Source organism: Onychostruthus taczanowskii, unplaced genomic scaffold, assembly GCF_017590055.1.
Source record: "Onychostruthus taczanowskii isolate IOZ18803 unplaced genomic scaffold, ASM1759005v1 scaffold40, whole genome shotgun sequence".
Taxonomy (NCBI): domain Eukaryota; kingdom Metazoa; phylum Chordata; class Aves; order Passeriformes; family Passeridae; genus Onychostruthus; species Onychostruthus taczanowskii.
Genome location: NW_024501460.1, coordinates 2,655,988 through 2,677,654, shown reverse-complemented (window position 1 = coordinate 2,677,654; position 21,667 = coordinate 2,655,988). Strand labels below are relative to the sequence as shown.

The 21,667-nt window shown below is 42.3% G+C and overlaps 1 protein-coding gene across 1 annotated transcript in view; it reads right to left on the bottom strand.

Annotated features, from left to right (window-relative positions):
- The window catches only part of LOC121340468 (androgen dependent TFPI regulating protein), a 30,153-nt gene extending 13,768 nt beyond the window's left edge, over nucleotides 1–16,385 (bottom strand). The window contains exons 1-3 of the mRNA XM_041413250.1: nucleotides 16,101–16,385; nucleotides 8,707–8,841; nucleotides 7,199–7,300 (exon numbers count right to left, since the gene is read on the bottom strand). Of these exons, the coding sequence (XP_041269184.1) occupies nucleotides 7,199–7,300; nucleotides 8,707–8,841; nucleotides 16,101–16,253 (390 nt within the window). The 5' untranslated portion in view covers nucleotides 16,254–16,385. The remainder of the gene's footprint in view (nucleotides 1–7,198; nucleotides 7,301–8,706; nucleotides 8,842–16,100) is intronic.
- Nucleotides 16,386–21,667: the final 5,282 nt, after the last annotated feature.

The following is a 21,667-nucleotide window of genomic DNA, read 5'->3' as shown; positions in this document are numbered from 1 at the left end:
CCAGGCTCGTAAACATGTGGGAAAATCTTCCCTCGCACTTCTGCTATCCCAGAGCCTATTTCTGCCAAGCTGAATTTGTGCATTAACAGTAAAATCACAGAGGAGTTTCTATGGAGTACCCGAGCAAGTTTCTGACAGCAGATGCGTGTTTGCTGAGCAGACAGTGGAGGAATGTGTGGATGGCTACAGGGTGCAGAGCCTGCCCTCCGCCTACGACATACAATTGGCTTTCCACATGATTTCCCTCTCACAGCCCAGAGACGTTGACTTTGGCAACATCATTAGTGATAGAGCATATATCATGGTTAATCAGATCTGCTGAAAGGCTATAAAGGCTTCTCATATCCTTTTCTTAAAAAAAAAAAAAAAAGAAGGATGAAAAAAAAGATGTATTTTCTCATCCACATTATTTTTAACTGTAGGTCTCTGGTGCATAGTCATTAAATATATTTTCAGTTCTTTAACTGACGTGTGTCTGTGGAACACAGTATTTGTATGGGGCCAAATTAAAATATACAGTTGTGCCTCTTCCTTTAAAGAAAACTTAATAATTAAGCTCAGATTGACACAGATCAAAACATTGGCAAAACTTGCTGGAAACAATGACTCATTTTTTATTTCAATTAACAGTTTCTCAGTTTCACATATAAACAGTGAAACTGTCAAAAATAATTATCACAGAGGGAGGGGGAAAAACCCACCTATTTCACTCCAAGATAAGGAAAACAGGCTAACACAATAGCTGTGTGTACTGATCAGGCTATCAATGAACCAAACTGAATCAGAGAGCTTTTCCCTACTCTTGGCAAGGATCCTGTTGGTACTTATTTTTTATGTTCTTTGAAATATTAATGTATTTATTTGTCTAACAACCTCTGTTTGTTGAGGAAAGCTTTCAGCTTACAAATTTTGCAAGAGGCAATTTTTTTTTTATTTCTTCCTAGAGTAAAGAGATAAAAGTGATGGGACTTTCAAAATTATCAGAGACATTTAGCTAACTAATCACACTTTTGGCTTGAATTCTGCTTCCAAACATTCAATTTTAAAATCCTTTGTGTCTCTTTTTTGGCAGTCATTGTGATTTTCCATTTGGTTTTAATTTCTTTGCTTCATTCCTGAAAAACTCAGGTGAATCTGAACTAGTTATAAAATTACAAATTTATTTTTGTTGCTCATACAAACTCTGGCATATGAATACAGGGGGAAGAAAGTTTCTTAAACATATTCTGAACTTTATCTCAAATATTGGCACGTTAACTTTTCTCCTGCAGACAAGAACATTCCCCTGCTTCTTTACTTTTTGTTTCCTACCCTGAGCTGTATGTTTCCCAGGATACGTTTCAGGTTCATGAGTTTAAGCTGAGATAAATAGTCCTCTCTGAATATTATTTCCAGTGTTTGCTAAGACCATATGGAATTTTTACTTCCCGTATTTTGAGTAGTTGGTGTATTTATTTAATGCTATATCCTCTTTTCACCGGTGAGAATTCAAGTGAGAGCGAGCTTCCTGGGGCTGAGAAGGCAGAGTTTGTGCTGGGCTGCAGGCTCTGGCTAGGCTGAGCTTTGAGCCCATGACCACTCACTGTCCCCAGAGCTGCTGAGGTCACTCGTGCTCCTGACGCGTGTGTCGCAGTTGACTCGGTGTGACCTTGTTTGACTCCAGAGCGAAGGAAATGATGCCTCGGTTGACCAGAGCTGTTTGTTTCTAATTCGTCTGCATTTACATACCCTCCATGTCTGCTTTCCATTAACATGTGAGACTTTAGGGAGGGATCTTTTCACAAACAGTTACCACTGGCCAAACTAAACTCCACTGGGCACAGTTGGAGACCATCAAGTGCTTTTGAAAAACTGCCTGTGTTTCTCCTTTCAGACCAATTCCCCACAGAGCCTGTGTGCTGACAAGCAGTCGTGGCCAGTACTCGTGCTTCTCTCTTCCCCATCGGTATGTTACTGCAAAGTAAAAGGAAAAACCCACTTTGGTGTTGCCTTATGATGCTCATAAGCCAGTGTTCATTGATTGTCCCTTGAGGTGTTTACTCAGATACTCAGCTCTTTGTTGGAAAACGTCCCCTTGTCTATGGAAATTTCCTTCAGTTGGATGCTTTCATGAACAATTACAGCCTGTGTTATCTGAGCATAATAAAACTAAATGGCTTCCTGTCACCATAACCTCTGTTTAGTTTTTATACTCATAATTTTCCAAATCTCTGTATGGTCTCTACTTTCTTGGCTTAATTTTGGAACTAATTCCCTCTTTTGATTTATTTTGCTATTATTTTGTCTGTGTTCAAATGTCTCCTTCAAAATTTTCTTTCACAATCTCTTCCTATACAATTTTTCTTCTTCCCTTAACCTCTCTTTATTTTTCAGGGTGGAAGGGGCTTAAGCTTAATTGTTCATTTTATTTCTTTAACAACTACCTTGCCATGTTTAGTTGAAGATACAATTCTCTCTTAGGGTTGCTACATGTCTTGTGTTTCCAACCATCAGTGCATTTTCAGGGAACCACGGATTTATTTTATGGATAGAGCGGGAGGCACAGGGAGTCCTGTTACTGAGCAGGTGTGTAGCAGATTAGTGAGGAAGCTATTGCTCAATTTAATTCCAGCAGCACTCCTCTCTGAACCATCAGCTACTACCTGTTTCTGCCCTTTCCAGATCCATTCATCCTCACCTGTAAAGCAACATGATTTTTTTTTTTTTCTTAGATGTGTAGGTAGTTTGGGAATGTTACAGTGAAAAATGGATGAAGCATTAGACCAATTGTGTGATCAAAGGTAAAAGAGCTTCAGAGATATTTTCTTGCCTGCACACATGCATTTTTGGGAATAAGGCCCTGGCTGAATATCCTATTGCTTACCAGCAAAAGTTTTGTCTCATTGTCAATGCCAGAATTTTAATTGCCTTTCTCCCCGACATTAGATATGTAGTCTAAGAAAATGATGTTGCACTGCAGCTGGAGGTTGACATGAGACTGAAGTGACATATCCTTTGCCGTGGAATATTTTCCTCCAGCTGTTCCTTTGCAGGGAGGGTTACGGAGACTGCACCTGTGCACGCTGGGGTAGCAGCAGCCCGGGAGGATTCCCTGCCATAACATTTGTCTCTGAAACACATACTTTCTCCCTGAGGAAATGGGCTTATGTCAACAAAAACGGAAACTTCAAAAAAATCTGTGTAGTGCTGGGAAAAGCTAAGCATCTTTGCTCTTAAATGTGTGGGGTGATTAATTTTGTGTGCCATATTCCTCACACACACATTCTTCTTCTTTTGCCAAAAGCTGAATGTAATTGGCAGCCTGTGACTGTCCATAGTTGCCAGACAGCTTAAAATTGAGATACTGTGAAATGCAAACAAATGGAAATGTTTCTTCCTTGTGTAAATATGCAAGAATTATTAAGCATTAAATAACGCTTGCAAAGAGAATCGTTTAAGATGGCCAAAGATGAACCTGAGGTTGTTCTCGTGTACACACCTGGAGAAGGAGTCGAATTCAAGTGGCCTGGACAAGAGGGTTCTGCCCTACAAACTGAATTTGTGCCCTCTTTTTTGGTTAGTGATGCAGCAGCTTCCTAAAATAGCTGCAGTAAGATGTAATCCTTCACACAGTTACCCTCACATGAGGGTAAGAGAAGCTTATACTCACATAACTTACATTTTTTCCAGATGGATGTAAATCACACTGATCCAAAATGCCATTTCTGTTGATGTAGATGTGTCCTCACTGGGAAAGGTGAGGTGTAGCTAGGTAGGCAGAACACAAGTAGCTTGTATATACCAAGATCCAAGATAAGAGGGGACATAGTGAGTCCTGCTGGTACTCCTACTGTCAGGGCATCAGTGTCCTGCTTCAGTGAAGGAAAATTTCTTGTATGTACCTTGCTTGTTCTCTCACTCCCTTACATTTTCAGTTTTTATTTTCAGGTACAGCTTAGCCACAACAGGGCAGAGTGCAAAGGAGCTTCAGAAGCTCAGGCAATGGGGGATCTGTTGTCGTCTTTGCTGAAAGTCTGCCAGGTAAGAGATGTTTCTTCTGAGCCTCCATTTACCTTTCTTCCTTGTCTATTCTCAGCTTAATAGCTTACAATATCTTCTGAACATGCACAATTCATAACCATTTGTCAGTAGAGTGCCCGGGGAACTAAAATGCTGGTTTTTGTAAAGGTGAAAGGGTAACACAGCTACAGGGTAAATTAGAAAAAGAGGTGGCCAAACTCAACTTAGCTGCAGTCTGAAAATAAAGAAAACTGTGCCAACAGACTGAAAATATAAATCTTCTTTTACAAAACACAATTGTACCATTTCTATTTTTGTGAACACATCTGCTCAACATTTATATGTATCTTTTGTTATAGATCAAAAATGCTTTTGAGTTATCTCTTCTGACCCACCAGTGGCCCACTTTATTTAGCATTCAATTCTGTCAGACCTTTCAATGTGTAGTGTTCCCCAATACTGCCATTAAGTTGAATAATACATGCACATGGTTTAATCCAAGCTGTCTCCAGCAGTTAGTCTCCTTCTGGAGAGTATCCAGATGTTGCTTAAAAAGCGATGACTGGGAAAGAAATAAACAAATTCACTTGATGAATTGGCCAGTGTGTCTTTTGTCTCAGCCATTTTTCACTTCAAAAATCTTGTTCAAATAAAATAATTGCGCTTGAGACATAAGTAGAGCGGACTTTTGTCAAAAGTCAAGATTTTGTATAAAAATGGTAAAACATAATTATTCCATGCAAACAGAAGTGGAAACTGAGGCCCAGCTTTTGGGTTAAACTCAGTAGAAAAGCAAAGACAGAAACCTAGATAGTCTGGAATATTTGGTCTCCTTCAACTATGAGCAAAATTCCTTTCTACATTAACCATCCCCTCTGCAAAACAAAATATTTCTGTTGAGAGTGCAAAAAACATGGCTAAATTATAGTGCTCACTCTGCAACTCTGGGCTATCAGGTGGGCAGCAATAACCCTTTGCCACTGTAAGAGCAGTCCATGTGAGGAAAAATATTGTTATTCATTTCTGCAAGGAAGCTGCTGCAGCATCACTACAAAGCCAAGGAGCTCAGTATTCCTGAAGTGGGTTTGTATGGTTATTTTTTAGGTTCACTCTCCAGTTACATAACAACATATGCTTTCCCTATGTACAGTGTTAAAATAGACTGAGATTTAAAAAAAAAAATATTCCTACTGCAAAGATAAGGCACTGATGGTTACTACTCATACACCCATGTCTTTCTCCTCCAAAGCCAGCTACATGCTGCTTCAATCTGCCATGAAATGCCTGTAATCTCAGAGCCATAATGTAATAGCAATATGCAAGGAAAGGAACCCAAAGAAAAAGTGTCTGCTTGGCAATCAGAACTTGGAGATTGTCCCTTAAAGTGTTGGTATGTCCCTGGATCTCCCTAGTGCCTCCAGCGGATATTTAGTGTTGGAAGAAGGAAATGCCTCAGCTAAGCCTGAAGGTTGGAAGGTGTTCTAAAACACAAGGATTGTCGATAGCAGGGATCAGTCCATGCTGGTGGCAGATGTTTTATGCTTGATAGTGACTGGAAGGAAAATTTCCTACCCAGGAACTGTCAAGCACAAGATGTCTGCAGTGTATTAAGAGCTTTAGAAATAAAATATCAGGTTGTGATAGAGGTTTGCTTTATGTGAAGTTTCTCTCTCGTCAAAATAATTTTCAGTAAGAATTGTTTTTCCTTTTTTGTCACCTGTTTTTGACATTTCTGATACAGAAAAGCTTTTTGTTGTAGTCAAAATGACTCTGTTATGAAATGTAGATGTAGGTAAGGTAAGAAGATGTTATAACTGATATGTTTGAGGGGTTCCTGCAAAGAGTTCTTGCACACGAAATAAAAAATATGTGTCCTAATACTTTTCAACCTTCTGATGTCATAAAAAAATGTGGAAATGGAAAGGGCAAATTCTCAGCTGTGAGCCAGGATTAAAACAAGCAGCAAAGTCTATCTTCTCTGAGCTTCACTTTGTGCTACTCCCCCCTCCCCCCTTGCCCAGCACCTCCACCACTGTGAGGATTTTAAACCAGTTGCCCATACTGAATCCTGGACCTGAAACCAGCATGATGCTGAGGACATGAAGAATCTTTCATTTTGGTGGATGATGGTTCTCAGAAAGAGCAGAGCCCTTCTGCACCTGTGCAGAGGTTTGGACAGCCACAGAAAGATCCTGGTGAAAGTGAATTGGTGGACAGAGAGCAGGTGATGAGGTTAAAAGTGCATGATGGCTGTGGTTCACCACTCGGGTATCAGCAGTGTGGACATGCCTCTCCGTGTGTTTGGATTCCAGTCACACGACTCTGAATGCACCTGTCTAAATCAAGGGCTGCTAAAACCTCGAGCTGTCCTCAGCCAGACACCCCAAACCCTCCCAGATTTACCTTCAACACTCACTGGCTACATCCACTGCAGTGGATGGCAAGTTCTTAAGAAATGAAGTCTGGAGAGAAATGAGTCTTCTATGTGATTATTTCATACTTTTCGGCTTCTCTGATTCAGCCTAGAGATGAACCTCTCCCTTCTCTCCCACTTCCCATTCGTCCCACGAGGCCTCCCTGACCTTGCAATCCACCCACAGTTTCCATGTTACTGTCAGCCCTCCTTTCACTTGACTGATGAGAAATATGTGATTATTCAACACATCATAAAAACGGCCAGAGCAAATGAAGGAGAAATCTGGAAAGTATTTATAGAAAATCTGTAAACAATCATTGCAATCCAGCTATTCAAAGCTGCGCACACATTAGCTTATTAGCTGTAGAGCTGTCAGATTCTCTTTTGTTATTTCACCTTTTTTAAAAATTAAGGGCTGCTTTGTTTCATTCACAGCCATTTTGTATTTCAGAAACTTCTGTTAGCAGACACAATTTCTTTTTTGAGCTACAATAAGTGAGATTTTCTTTCCTTATGACTACACATCATTTCATTGACTTCAGAGGTTTGACAAGCACCGATTAACTGATGTTCCCTGTGTGCTAAAAGGCTTCTTGAGGCAGCTTCAAGCACATGCATCTGATTGCTGCGTACAGCTCAACATCAGACTCAGATAAGCAGGAAGGAGGAGGTGAGAACGGAAAAGCTGTGAAGCTCTTCTGGAAAACGGCACAATGCAATGGTGGGGCACACATTGCAAAGTCTCCCTTTTCTCTGCAAGAGGCTGAGGTGTTTCTTACTCACCATAGCATGATTTAACCAGAGCGGGATGACTCCATCAAGGCTTTTGGGGTAAACCAGCTCTCGGTTGTAGGTATACATTGTCCAAAAGGATATACACACAAACTGGAACCAAAATGCAAAATGAAAGAAATTTAAAAATGGAAGACAAACATAACTGATAGGATTTGGTTAGTGCTTTCATTTCTGAGAAGGCAAAATGTCTCCATGCTTTTTTACATGAAAAATGATGACACTGCCAGATAAACTCATGCTATCTCACATTTACTCAGAGATGCAGTGTTCTGTGTGATACTGAGAGAAAAAAAACCTGCTTTATAAACTGCCAACACTGACATTTTCTGTGGAATCTGAGATTAGCTGCTGCTTTTTTTTTTCTCCCTCTTTCCCTTTCCCTTTGCAGATGGGATCTTTTGATGGTCAAGTAATTCTCCTCAAGGGACTGTCTGTCAAACTTTTGTTTTGCTCAGTAACAAAGTAAAAACAGATCTTGATAAGGCAGCTCACATAAACTTACCCTTGATCTTCACAACTCATAAGCCTAATTCCTAAATTGCAGGTGAAAGCTGCGCACTGTGGGTGCCCATTTTTTCCCCAATAAATCAGGAATTACAGTGGGACAACTTAACTGGAGAAATGGTCCCTGGCATCAGTTACTGATACTTGGGAGCTGATTTGTAATTTTTGGCCCGGCTTTTGAGCACACTTTGTGCTTGGGGTTAGAAACCAGGGGTGTGAGATGCTGGAAGAGTGAGAGAGACTGTGCCACAGTCCTGCAGGCATGGTGAGGATGCCTGGTGGGATATGAGAGCAGCATAGTGAACACTCTGACTCCATCCCAGGCAGGGCTTTTTTAGAGAGCCAGCTAGCTGAGCTGCTTGTGGACCATGTTTAAGCAGTGTTTTTCAACCCTCTGAGATTCAGTGGTGGCTGCAGGCATCACTCTCACAGAGCGTACCTACATGTATAAATAACCCATCAGTTCCTCTCCAACCCACGGCATTTTGATAAACAGCATTGTCTGTGAGGGCGTAGGTGATCCATGATGAATCTGACGTAGGCTGTGACTATAATTATTTTTTTCCGTGAATCTGTTTCTCTCCAGTGCTTATTTAAAGTTACTCTGGCGTCAAAGAAGGAGATGTGAGGTTCTGCTGCCTCTTAGGTACCCTCTTGTGTCCTCCTGACCTGTGCTGCCCTTTAGAGAAAAGCCCTAAATTGATAAATCCACAGCTATTTGGACCATGAGATTAACAGAGGGGTTACACCTCATTCAACCTTTGGGGTCAATCTGTGTCCACTTGAGGACAGCAACCCTAATGTTTGTGAAAGAGGCTTTGCTCTCAACCATGACAGGCTCAGCATTGTTTCTTCTTCTAAATCCATTCCAAATTCAATGGTAAAAGAAAACCCTTAGTTCTTATCTGTTTCATACACATACTTTTGGTACTATACACCCCTAATTCTTTATGCAAACGTTATTTTCAAATACAAAGACAAAGGGTACTTACTGTGGACACTGGAAAAGCCAGGACACTGAAAAGAAGGTCTCTGCTGGAAATTACGCACTTAGCACATCGCAGTTTCTTAATTAGTCTCAACACATCAGCCAGGAAGGACACCCCATAGAAGACAGCCTGCAAAATCTGAAGTAATTACACCTAATGAGGGAAACTCATCCAGCTTTCATTAGCATGTTCCTCAACGAAATCTGTTCTTGCTCTTCAGGGAGCTGTTTTGTTCATGAGCTGCAAGCCTGCGTGAGGGAAATAGCTGTTGGCTAAATCTCTTTTACTAACCCAAACTGATTAAATAAAGTTGGTCAGGAGATAACTTTAACAGTATCCCGGTTAATAGACTAAACAGAGATGTGTGATGTGATTCAGATGGGTGAAGTGAAGGGACATGTTGAAAGCCAGCTCCGTCACACTTCCTATGTTAATGGTTGACCACTGGATATATCTGAGCAGGAGAGAACAAATTATGCCAGGACATTTTTCCTGTAAAGCAATTGATAGGTAGCTTTTCCGCTGTTTAGCCAACACAGGTTCTTCTTTCTAGGGACTCACAGTGCAACTGATCTCAGTGCCAAGTACCTCAAAATGATCTAGGGTGAGAATTAGGGGCAGAAGTTAAAAAAATAGAACCTCTTTTGCTGAACTCAAAGGGATTCAAGAAAGGATTTCAAATGCCTACAAGCAAAGATCCAGACATCACCAAATAAAAATGAAGTTTTACTTAAGTTTAAATGAAATGATGTATAACTAATGAATTTTAGGATTGGAAGGTTGTGTTTTGAAGTTTTTTTCCTTCTTGCTTTAAATTATTTATAGGTAGTGAGGGTGGGATTTTTTTGGGGAGGACACTAGGAGGATTTGTAAAGAATTAGATACATGCACAGCAACAAAACAGAGTTCTCCAAATTACATGTAAAATTGTCATATTACTGTGGTTTAAACCAATATTGCTTTTCTAATTGCTTCATTTTCTCTCCTAATACTATACAGCAGATCAAGATGAACTAGATTTGTCAGACACACAAAGGCAGAATAGAACCTTGCAGAAAAATACTTCTCCCACTGTCTTACATTTAACACCCAGTCATTTCAGTTCACTTAACTCATGGGGTGACCTCTTCTTTTTAAGGCTATGTTGTCACATGCAATATGGGAAATACAGCCTGCTGCAAACACTGGATCAGCTAGTGATGCTTAAATGGAAAGAGGGCTACAGCTTTCAGGATGAGATCTCTTTTGCCATGATCTTACTCTGACTCAGATATTTATTTAGAGCAAAGTCTCTGAAGTTGTGGCTGGTTATTTCATCAGTTTCTGAAGAAGCTGAAAAGGGTGGTGCTTGGGAGGGGACAGGATTAGTGCAATGTTTTTCGATCAGAAATTCCTTTATTATCAAAATATGTGAGGGGAGGAGGAGACTATGATTTCACCATGCCTGTTGTCGAACAAGGGCTTCTGCAATCTTTGGTTTCCAGAGTCTGAGTCTTCCTGGGCAACAAAATTACCATAGTTTGCAGTTATCTGCAACCATCCCCAAACATTTTGTTTCTTCCCAGCACAGGGAAAAGATACAGTCTTCCTTCCCTATGCTTTCCACAGCCCAGAGAGCCACGACAGTAAGTACCACTGTTGGATTGTCCCCCACCCACAGCAGTGGAAGAAGGGAGGTGCTGACACAGGCTGGGTAACTGGCCCAGGGTCATCCAGGACCAGGTATCAGAGGCTGTGCATCATCCAGTTCTGCTGCAAAGCCTATCCTATCAAGATAGACAGATAGATGTCTGCAAAGACATTTCCTATCAAGGTCTAGAGAGAACAGACACATCTTTACATCAAAAAAAACCCCAAACAGCTTCATCAGAACCCACACAGGTTTTTGTTCAATTTTGAGGTACCCAAAACAGCTCTTTTGAGTGTGATTTTTCCCTCCCCATTATCACAATTAGCACACATTTTTTCAGTCAGTAGGGATTCAGCTCTCCAAGTCACGGGTCTGGTTCAGTAAAGTCCATGCTGGAGAGCAGTGTACTTAGACACAAACACATGTTCAGCCCAAATGTCTGTCCCAATCCTTGGTCTCACCAGGACACCAATACTGAGTCCTCAAAGAGCTAAGAAAAGCCTGGTAATAAACAGAAGCTCTTGTTACACCCTGTAGAGTCAGCAGTAACTTTCTGTAAAAGGCATGAAAAATGAACGTGAGGGTGGTGACAGTCCAGTGACACATGGTGACTAATTGCCAATAAAGCAATTAGGGAGAAGCCTGGTTCCCAGAGGATGGGGCTATTATTATCTTGTTCATGGTCAGCCTTACATTAATCATGGAACAGGGATAGGCTGCTTCTTTCCCCGCTTCAAAATTAACTAAAATAAACATTACTGAAAAGAAACAGTCCCAAAACAGCCACATTCTCAGCCTGGTAAATATTCTGTTATACACAGGGGAGGACAATGTTATCTTCTGTATGGAAAATTCTTATCTGAGTGTGTAACCTGACCCATTTCTCCAGCTAAACATGGAGAAGAACAGCTCTTGAAGAAGTTTGAACTCAGCCTCAGGAGCTTGGATTTGTGCTGCTGTAACTCTACTGTCATTCATCACCATAGTTTCAAAGGTGTTTCAGACAATTTAGTGATCTTTAGTGATCACCCTGTATTTCCAAGAGCAATGGAAGGTTATACAAGTAAGTTTCAAACCAGAAAACTGAACTTAGGTAGGAACATCCCTAGTACTGCGCGGTCTGGCATGGTACAACCCCAGTAGGTTAAAATCCAAGCTAATCCAAGCTCCAAACCTACTGGGGTTACTCTTGTAAGAAAGGTGCATCCAAATATTGTAGCCCCCCATTAAAAGGAAAATGCTGACATTAAAAAAGAAAAAAAAAAAAAGTGAAAACATCAAATTATTCCAGATGTCCTGTGAATTTCCCAAGCAGCAGTGCTGGCACTCACAAATCCATTGCAGGCACTCATGGAATATAAATCCACTGGCTGTAAATAGAAAGGATTCCCTAAAGTGTTCCCACACGAACAGAAGGAAGACTGGAAGCATTCAGAAAGCTAATGATTAACCCAAAGAGGAGAATATGGATATGATTATCCCTGCTGGAGAGAGGCTGCTTTCCCCTCTAGACCCTGCAGAGTTCCATGGTGCTGGGTGCTGTAGAAACATTTAATTTGGCCAGATCAATTTTCCAAACTGAGACTCACAGTGACAAAGACAAAGCTCAATTTTTATCTGGTGCAGTGATCAAAAGGGTGTTTCTGTTTAACTAACCTGACATGATTTACTTTTGTGTATAAGATCTTGCCATATGTGTATATTGAAATCTCCAGCTAGTACAAATAAATCGGGCTCCAAGCTCTGCCCTTTAGGGACGGATAAATCCAATATTCTGAGCAAGTTATTAGACATAAAAATCAACATTTAGTGTAGACACACATCCATTCACTTGATAGTGTCTTGGAAAATATCTTTACTAAATACTGGGCCTATTCTGAAATAAATACAAAGCAGCTTTCAGGACAATTGAAAAGTATTTCCATTAAGAAAGACAAAAGTATACGGAATAAACTGGGGAAGGAACGCAGTCAATAGTTTCTAAAGGTGCAATGTGCTCATTATGCAGTGATTTACTAATGGATTTACAGCAGTGAGCAGATTTTTATGAGCTCAGATATTTCAGGCAATGAATGATTCCGCTTGCACTGTTTTGTGTCACAGATGAATGAAATAAATACAAACCTGGTTTTATCTGTCATTTCTGCTTCTTCAATAATGGGTCAAAGAACATCTTTGATACGAAGCCCACTTATTCTTTTTTTCCCCCTACAAAAATATTTCCTTACTGAATCTTGATTGCTATGATCATTAAGAAGACGAATCTGAAGCAATGTCAGAGATGTAGCTCCCTTGGGAGAGCCACATGACTAGCAAGGAATTGAATGAGGTGCTAAAAGAGGTCATATCTAGAAGGAATTCTTCCAGCATCTCTCCACCAAAATGGGAGACAAGGAGCATTTCCATCCCCAGAAAATGTTAGTTTTCCCAGTATTTCTATTTCAGATCACAGTGAGGCAGCCAGAGCAGCTTTCCACAGAAAGAAAATTTTAAATGCTATTCCAAAGAAATAAATGAAATTTTTGGAGGGAAAATTTCCAAGGGATTCAGACAGCCAGTGCCAGAAGGCAGGCAATCCCAGTCTGGCAGGACACAGGCATAAGAGCTGGACAAAGGCTGTCTCTTGTTCCTGGCTCTGGGGAAGCCTCCAAGGCACTGCCCAGGCCTGCCCAGCACAGCAGATCCACTAAACCAGAGCAGCCCAGTGTGAAGGTCTTGCCTACTCTTCTTCCCCACGACCATAACTCCCAACATCCCTAGGTGCTTTCTAGGGCTGTGTCCAGACCAACAGAAATTCAGTGCCTTGGATGTGCACCCAATGGACAAGGGTGGTTGACAGGCACCTCTTGTTCCTCGATGTTCCTCAGCAACAACAGGGAATGGTTTAATGCCAGACCTTGGGATGAGTCCTTTAAATCCAGTGGAGCCCCACAGAGAGCACCACAGCATGTGGGACATGTCTTCTCACACTCTTCCTCTCTTATGCAGCGGCTCAAGAAACTTTTGCCACCTTTTTGCTGCTGCTTTACCAAAAAAAATGCTACCCAGTTCAGCAGGACAAGGGGGATATCAGCATTTCTTTCCCTAATGCCTCTTCATTTTTTGGCAATCCTTTCTTTAAATAAATAAATCTCTGAAGAAGAAGGACTACCATCCATGAAGGAGTAATTTTGCACATCCTTTCCCACTGCCACTTTTTTGTGCATAAGATAGGCAAAACCATTCAAACTTCAGCCCAAACCATTTTCCTTTTCAGCCGGCAGCTGCATTTTGGCATTGGAATCTGATCAATGAGTGGTTAAAATTTGGTACTCAAAGGACTGGGGAAGTGGAGAAAGAGCCCTCACTCATGGAGAGATTTAAGAAAACCTGAGCTGTTCAGCAGATCTGTAAATGAGCTGGCAAAGGGAGCAAACACTGAGGTGGTACACTTTCGTGAACCTGATGGGGTTTTTTTCCCTTGCAAAGCGACCTGACTGAAAAATTGCCAAATAACATCAGGATACTGAGTGCCTGAGCAATCAAATAGTAGGCAAATATCTGTGTTGATAAGTGCAATGTAAAGCATTTCAGAAAAAATTAAAAAGCAGCTTCAATTATATATTTTTCAACAGTGGGTTCTATATTAGCTGTCACCATCCAGTAAAGAAATATTAGTCTCAGTGTGGATTGCTTTCTCAACTTGCTCTCTCCTTGCCTACCAGTGATCAAAAAAGACAAATAGAGAGTTAAGAGCAGTCAAGAAGAATTAAACTACAAACAAGGAAACACCACTGTATAAACCCATATATGCTCATAACTTGACCACTGCAGCCTGCCCCACGTGCTCCCTCCTGAAACTTGAAAAACTGCTGCAAAGGTGACATGGATGATTTAATGAGAAGCAACCCTTTGTGAAGAGAAATGAAAAAGGTTTGGACTTCCAGCCTGCAGAAAACAGTAACTGAGAGGATAATCTAATGCCTTTCTAATGAGTGGCAAAGAAAATGTGAACAGGGATGGATGATTAAATTACCACACAGAAATAATGAGGCATCCAGCTCAGCTGTCAAGGAAGCAGGTTTACACTGACAGAATGATCATGTCTTTCACACAAGACACACTTGCCTTATGGCACAGGGAAAGTACCAGAAGTATGAACAGGCATGTTTTTCCTTTACATAGATGAAAGGAAGGCTTTGATTGGGTATTAGCCACCTTAGTCTGGATTTATTTTTTTGGCTGGGTATGCTAGTGGGATAGTAAAGCTATGGAAACTTCAGTTCATTCTTGTACATGCTCTTGCCTTGTGCAGCCTTTCCCTGACCATCCCTGACTGCTGGTCACTAAGGGAAGCTGGATGACAATTTCAGTGAGTATTTCTTCATCCCAAAATACTGGGAGATTGGTTACTTGCTTTGACCTTTTGATCTCAAGCTTTAGAGCTGGGTGGTAAATCTCATTATAATGGTGCTAGGGGATGGGGGTGGAGATGCTGTTTTGCCTGAAAGTATGGGTGGTGTTTTAGTGGGGTCAGCTATTTCCCCAAATTGGCAATACTGATAAACGGGCACCATTGCAATTAGCAGTACAAATGCCACCTGACTGCAGTGATATATATGTGTCCTCATCCTTCCACAGCTCACTTGGCCACTGAGGAGAGGGCTGGGGCTCCCAGAATCCCTGGGTTGTTGTGGTCACTTCACTTGCCAGTCACCACCTCTTTCTTGCAAATGTGTCACAGAATGGTTGAGGATGGAAGAGAACCAAATTCCCCGCTTCCCTGAAGGTCTCCAAAAGCCCCACTTGGAGCTGGGGAGCCAAGTGAGCTGAGCTCCAGCATGGGATGTCTCCTTCTGAAGGGTAAAAGTAGAGACAAACATGCCCCAGACCAGACTTCTCACTGATATTTAACTCTGATGGTCACACAGAATAGATGGAAGGCCAGGTCCCTGCAGTCATCCTTCAAATTAGCAAGTGTGCCTGAAATTTTTCCCTCGTAGGAAACCTCTCCACAAGCCTGGTCTTTCCACCCCACCAGTACTACTTTCCCGAGCTGCTGATGAATGCCTTGGACTCTAAACAAGCCTTCTTCCCTGGGTATCTCATGTACTTTCACTTTGATTTCTATCCTATGAAATGATAGCACATTAGAAGAAGCAGAACTCATTACAATCTTTCTTTTTCTGTGTGCTTTTAGGAAATGTGCAACCAGTTGAAAGCACTGCTGAAACTCATGTAATAATATCACAAGCATCTCTCTCCACAGGCTGGAATTTCTTTCCCTTGTGTTCTCAACTGATTGTCAAATGAAGCAGGTACTCTGAATAGCTAAATTAGCATGGTGCTCTGCTTTGTTTCACTTTTCCTGTAATTTAGAGGACATAAAAGCCTATTTAAAAAATTGAAGTAAAACTCCAAGCAGTGTTGAAATGTTTTGAATCAAAGGTTAGAAAAGAGGCACCAAACTTGTGTGTGTTCTGGCAGGACATACCCCCACTTTTCTGTCCTTCCCCTCACTGACAATATCTCTTTTACAAGGAGGCAGCTAGCTTTGAAGTACTTTCTGAAAACCAAGCATCTCACCAGCCAATATTCTTTCTGCATGAAACCTGTGCATACATTTCACAGCACAAGCACAGAACCCTCCTTAGTTTCCTTTGGGGTAAAAACCACCAAAGGAAGCAGTTTAACAGCAGCAAATACACCAGCTGCATATGTCTTGAGGCGCAGATGGCAGACAAACAAACAGACATATTGGTATCACTGTATAACACAATTTGCTTACCAGATTGAGGACTGTCAAATATTTCCACTGCCCCCCGTAAAGGAACACTTCAGATGGCCGCTCCTCTGTTTTCACGTGTGCGATGGAATAGGCAACGAAAAGGTACCAGACAAAAACAAGGCAGTGGTACGTGGTGAGGGTAGAGATTTCCATGCTTCAGCCAGGAGCAACTGACAGCTGCTCTGAAAGCAGCTTTTCTCTTAAGGTGCTCAGTGCATGGGATAAGGCAAGGCAGGAGGGTTTACTTCAGAGCAGTCTTGGGACACGATGCCACTTTGCTCTAGTCAAAAGGAAAAATCACAAGGCTGTGAACTTTGCTTCTATTTGTCTCCCTTTTTACTTTACAGATAGGCTGGGGGGTGGGGGGGATGAGAAGAATAGGCTTATTCCGTGGATTTAAATGCCTTGCTCAAGATTACCAAAGATTAGTTGCAGAGTTACATAAATTTTGGGTTGGGTTATTCTTTTGCAAAAGTGGGGGGGAATTTTGCTACTGATTTTGTGTAACAGGCTGTCATGTGTCGGGTAGAGAGTGAAAACAAGTGGCATTTTCCTCACTCGTAGCTGTGTGTGCAGCCATGTCTCCAGCTCAGCATGGGAAGCCTCTGTGACTGTTTTTGCCTTGTGCCAAAGAAAAAAGTGGGAAATGTAATGGCCTGTGAAAGAAAAACCTAGTTGATTTGTTGATGGGCTATGGAGGTGACAAGGAAGCTGACAGGATTCATAAGCAAACGTCCTTGGGGCTGAAAATCTCTCTGTCTGTTAACATTTTTTTTTTTTGTGGGAAAAGGCTCTGCCACCTTTATGCTGCTCCCAGCAGCTGGAATTCATCACAGCCGTGCATGGAAGGTTGGACAAACCCTGAGTCACTCTGAAGCGCTGGCAGGGATGGAGACACAGGACAAAGGCCTTGGGTGACAAACAAGAAGTGCTGAGCAGTGTGTCTTGCCTCTCTGCTTTTTTATTTGCTACTACTCACCTTCAGACAGCCCCTCCTCCCTGGCACGACATCATCGCATCATCAGGGCTGAGAAGAAGAGAAGAACCAATACAAAATGACCCTAAAATGAGAATGGTTGCTTTCCCTTCTCCTCCTGCCTCACCGTGCAGTCATAACTAGCAGTGGAAAACACACACAGCATTTCCTAGTCTTCATAACTGCTGTGCTCTCAGCAGTAATTGCCACCTGAGGGTTTCACAGGGCCCTTGATGGGGAGCAGGTATCATGTCCCAGCCCACAGCTGGACCTTCCTCATGCAAGATGGGGAGGCAGGATGCTCCTCCTGCCCCTGCAGACATTGCCCCATGAGCAGGGCTCAGCTTTGGCCAAGCAGACTGCATTAAGAGATCTCTTTTTCCTCCCCTTTTAACTGGCTTACAGATGGCATTGAGCAATCTGATGTGTTTTGGTTTGGTTTGTTTTTATCAGGCTTTTTTTTTTTTCCCCTCCTACTGGATGCAAGGCTCCATGCGGGATAATTTCCTATGAACTCAGGCAGCAATGTGCCTGCATGTTGAGAAACAGGCCTCGTGCTAAGGCACTTCAGTATTCTCCTGTGTTTCATTGACTTCTCCCCTAATTCAGATTGCCCGCATCCAGATCCCCCAGGCATTCCAGCCACCACAACCCCAGTGAATTATTGCTGCCTCACTTATGAAAAATAAAGACGTAGAGCCTTCTGTGGTTGTTTGAGGTTGGAAGAGAAAACTCCCTGCCAGGAAAAAAAAAAAAAAAAAAGGAAAACAAGATGGGATTATGTTTTTTGTACTCTGACAATGTCACCAGTCTTTTCATAGAATCATAGAATCCTAGAATTATTTGGGTAGGAAGGGACCTTCAAGATCATCTAGTTCCAGCTCCCCTATCATAGGAAGGGACATCTTCCACCAGAGCAGGTTGCTCAAAGCCCCATCCAACCTGGCCTTGAACACTTGAAGAGATGGGGCATCCACTTCTCTGGGCAGCCTGTTCCAGTACTTCACCACCAGTGATGAATTTCTTCCTAATATCTAAGTTAAACCCATCCTCTGTCAGTTTAAAACCATTCCCCCTTGTCCTGTCACCAAATGCTCTTGTAAAAAGACCCTCTCCAGCCCTCTTGCTGAACCCCCTTTAGGCACTGGAAGGCTGCTCTAAGGTCTCCTTGGAGCCTTCTCTTCTCCAGGCTGAACAGCTCCAGCTCTCTCAGTCTGTCTTCACAGAAGAGGTGCTCCAGCCCTCTGAGCATCTTTGTGGCTTTCTCTGGACTTGCTTCAACAGGTCCAGGTCCTTCTTACAAACAGAGCTGAATGGGACTGCTGCAGGTGGGGTCTCATGAGGGTGTCATAAGGGGCAGAATCACTTCCTTTGACCTGATGGCCACACTATTTTTTATGCAGCCCAGGATACATTTGGCTTTCTGGGCTGTAAATGAACATTTCCAGGCCATGCTGAGCTTCTTGTTAAGAACTCCCAGACCTTCTTTCGAGGCTGCTCACAATCCATTCTCCCCCAGCCTGTATTTGTGCTTGGGATTGCCCTGACCCAGATGTAGGACCTTGAACTTGGCCTCGTTGAATTTCATGTGTTTCACACAGGCCCCCTCTCCAGCCTGTGCAGGTCCCCCTGGATGCCATCCCTTCCCTCCAGCGAGCTGACTGCGCCACACAGCTCGGTGTCACCAGCAGATTTGCTGACTCAGTCCCACTGTCCATGTCACTGACACAAATGTTAAGTAGCACTGGTCTTAATATCATCCCTTTAGGAATGCCATTTCCACTGCTTTCCACTTGAACATTGAGCTGTTGACCACAGCTCTTTCAGTGCAACTATTCAGTCAATTCCTTATCCACTGAGTGGTGCCTCTCTCAAATTTGTATCTCTCCAGTTTAGCAACAAGGATCATGTCATGTGGGACAGTGTCAAATGCTTTGCTCATGTCCTAGAAAATCTAGCAGAAAAGGGTTTTCATTTGCCTTTATAGAATTTCTGGGTAGGGGCAGTGCCGTTATGAGCTGCTTTTTAATGTCTAGACTCATCCCTGTGACAAAAGGCAGGAAGAGAATAGGACACTGGCACGGAAGGGTCCTTTTTATTAATAGCTTGCATACCAAAGTCACCAGGCAGTCAGCTCTTTTAACAAGTAATCTTCACACCAGTCTTTCTGAAGTAGAGTGCAACTTAAGAAATGGGAAGGCTGAGCATTCTGCTCAGTAGGTGCCTGAATGCATGCAAATGAATGCAAATGTATGCAAAATGGCAAGGTGTGTTTTTTCTTTTCTGGAGGATTTTGGCCAGTATGGCTGGGAAGGTGTCAAGTGCAGTGACAGTTTTCTGATGTGGACATCTGTCCCTCAGACTGAGACCATCTGCTTTGTTTTCCCATATACAAGAAGATACATTCCCTTCAGCCTCGCTAAAGGATACAATTTGGATGCAGAAACATTGCAAAGCAAGTATGAGCACCAAACAGGATCTGAAATCCAACACTCCGCAATTCATGGAGTCTTTCTCATTTCACAGCCAGTGTGATGTAGCAAGCAAATACACAGGAAAGGTCATATCTTATGTCATCTCTCCATGGGAACATCAACTGAAGGGTCAGTGGAAGAGGGGATTCGGCCCAAATCTTTTTGCAGTGAGTGGAAAAAGGAAGAAGGCGCACACTGGGGTGCAGCAGATGTGCTGCTGCAGATCTAGTGGGACTGTTTGGGAAACACCATTTTCCATCTGCTTCGTACCACACCCCAGCTTGCATCTGCTTCTCCCCTGGAGCTGAGCCACATTCACACACTCTGACAATGCTCCCAATCCACTTCAGGGGCTCATCTGATTTGTGCAGCAATAACTGACTTTGTGCTGAAGCAAACTGGAGCTCACAGTTACTTCATTAACATGGTTCAGCTGAAGGATAGAACAAGTAACTGGAGCCATAAATCACCTTGTGTCCATAAAATGTCCTCTGCTCATTCCCAATTCCATGAGAGTGACTTAGGCCAGCTTGCTTGGCTGCACCGAAATGGGTTTGACTCACTCATGTTATTAGTATGGTTCAGGTACAGAGGTGACAGCAAACAGTGTGAAGTGGCAATATCTTAGATAATTGTGTGTCTTCACTGATGGGCATGGTATTTCCAGGCCATCAAGCAGTCCCCAGTTAAGTCCATCATTATCACAATAGTGTTTAATTACCACCTCAACCTGCATTAATGAAGCAGCTGATAGAAAAAAATATTCTTGCTTCCTCACTTCTGACATTTCGTTTAGAGACCAGATAGGTGCTTTTCAAATCTTGTTCAATATTTTTGCACTGGCAAGGCTTCCTCTCTGCCATGGCAGCATCCAGTGATGGCAAAACAAGCGAGAGCAAGGCAGGAAATTACTGGCAGGTGACAGCAGTTAGGATCAGATGATAAGAACAGATTCAAAGCCATGCAAAAGCCTAGGAAAGGTTTGGGGACTTAAAAAATTCTGTCTTTGTGCTTAGTTCTCCTTTCTAGGCACCATCTAAGAATACAAGACTGGTACAGAAGGGTGTCTTGCTTCTGCCAGAGTGATTTTTTTATAAGGTAAAAAAGCGACAAGAAGTTGGGCAATTACATCTTTCTTCTCATTTTTTGATGCATGTTTCTGTCATTGACTCGGTTCTACTATTTCACACGTAGATTTCCTAGATTGGTTGTTTTTAATGTACTGCTGTTGTCAGCTGGCTTGCATTAGGGGCAGCATCCCTTGCAAGGGGGGCCCAGGGCTGTTCCTGTGCAGCATCCTCTGAGCAGAATGTGAATGTGTCTGCTTCCCTCCTTCTGGCTCAGTTGCAGGTAGTGCAGGGCTCTGTGTGGAAGATGTGTTTTCTGACAAGCCCTGTCTGAGAAAGCTTTCTAGCACGTAGTGTGAGGCTGCCTGAGCTCTATGTCCCCAGGGACATCTACAATAACAATTCACTCCATGACAGCCCCAATGTATGAAATGAAACATAATTGACAAAATTGCAAGCTCGGCATAGTCTGCTCCAGGCATCATCAAATCCTGAGGCAAAGTGATATGGTTGGTGTAATTCACAAGACATAATTCTCTCTGGTTTTATTTGTCTTGGGCTTTGGTAGCTTCTGAGAGTTCTGGCTGAGTTAACTTTTCTTCGCAGCGGTGCAAGTAACAAGTGTAAAAATATTTTAACTTCTAATAAAAGCTCAGGGCTTTGCCCAGCAATGCAGCAGTGATAGCAACAAGTAATGAAGATTGATTAAAAATATCCTGAAAGATTTCACTACAAATCTGAGAACAAGCAATGCTGCAGCATCTACCTAATGTGTGCGGCAAGCAGGAATATTTACAGTTCTTAGACAGCTTATGCATTCTCCTGCATGCATCTCTCCTCTCTCTCTTGTGTAAGATTAATATTTTTAATATGTATTTTTAAGGAGAAGGTAGGTAATGGCTTACCTCATCTCAATATCTTTGGTCTGAATTGAATTAAAAGGTTGTTCCAAAAAGCCAAAATTCAGAGGGATTTCCCAGTCCCAAAGGGATGACTTGTGTACAAGCAGAAATTGGATCCCGTAGTTGGAAGTATTTGCTTAGATTTCAG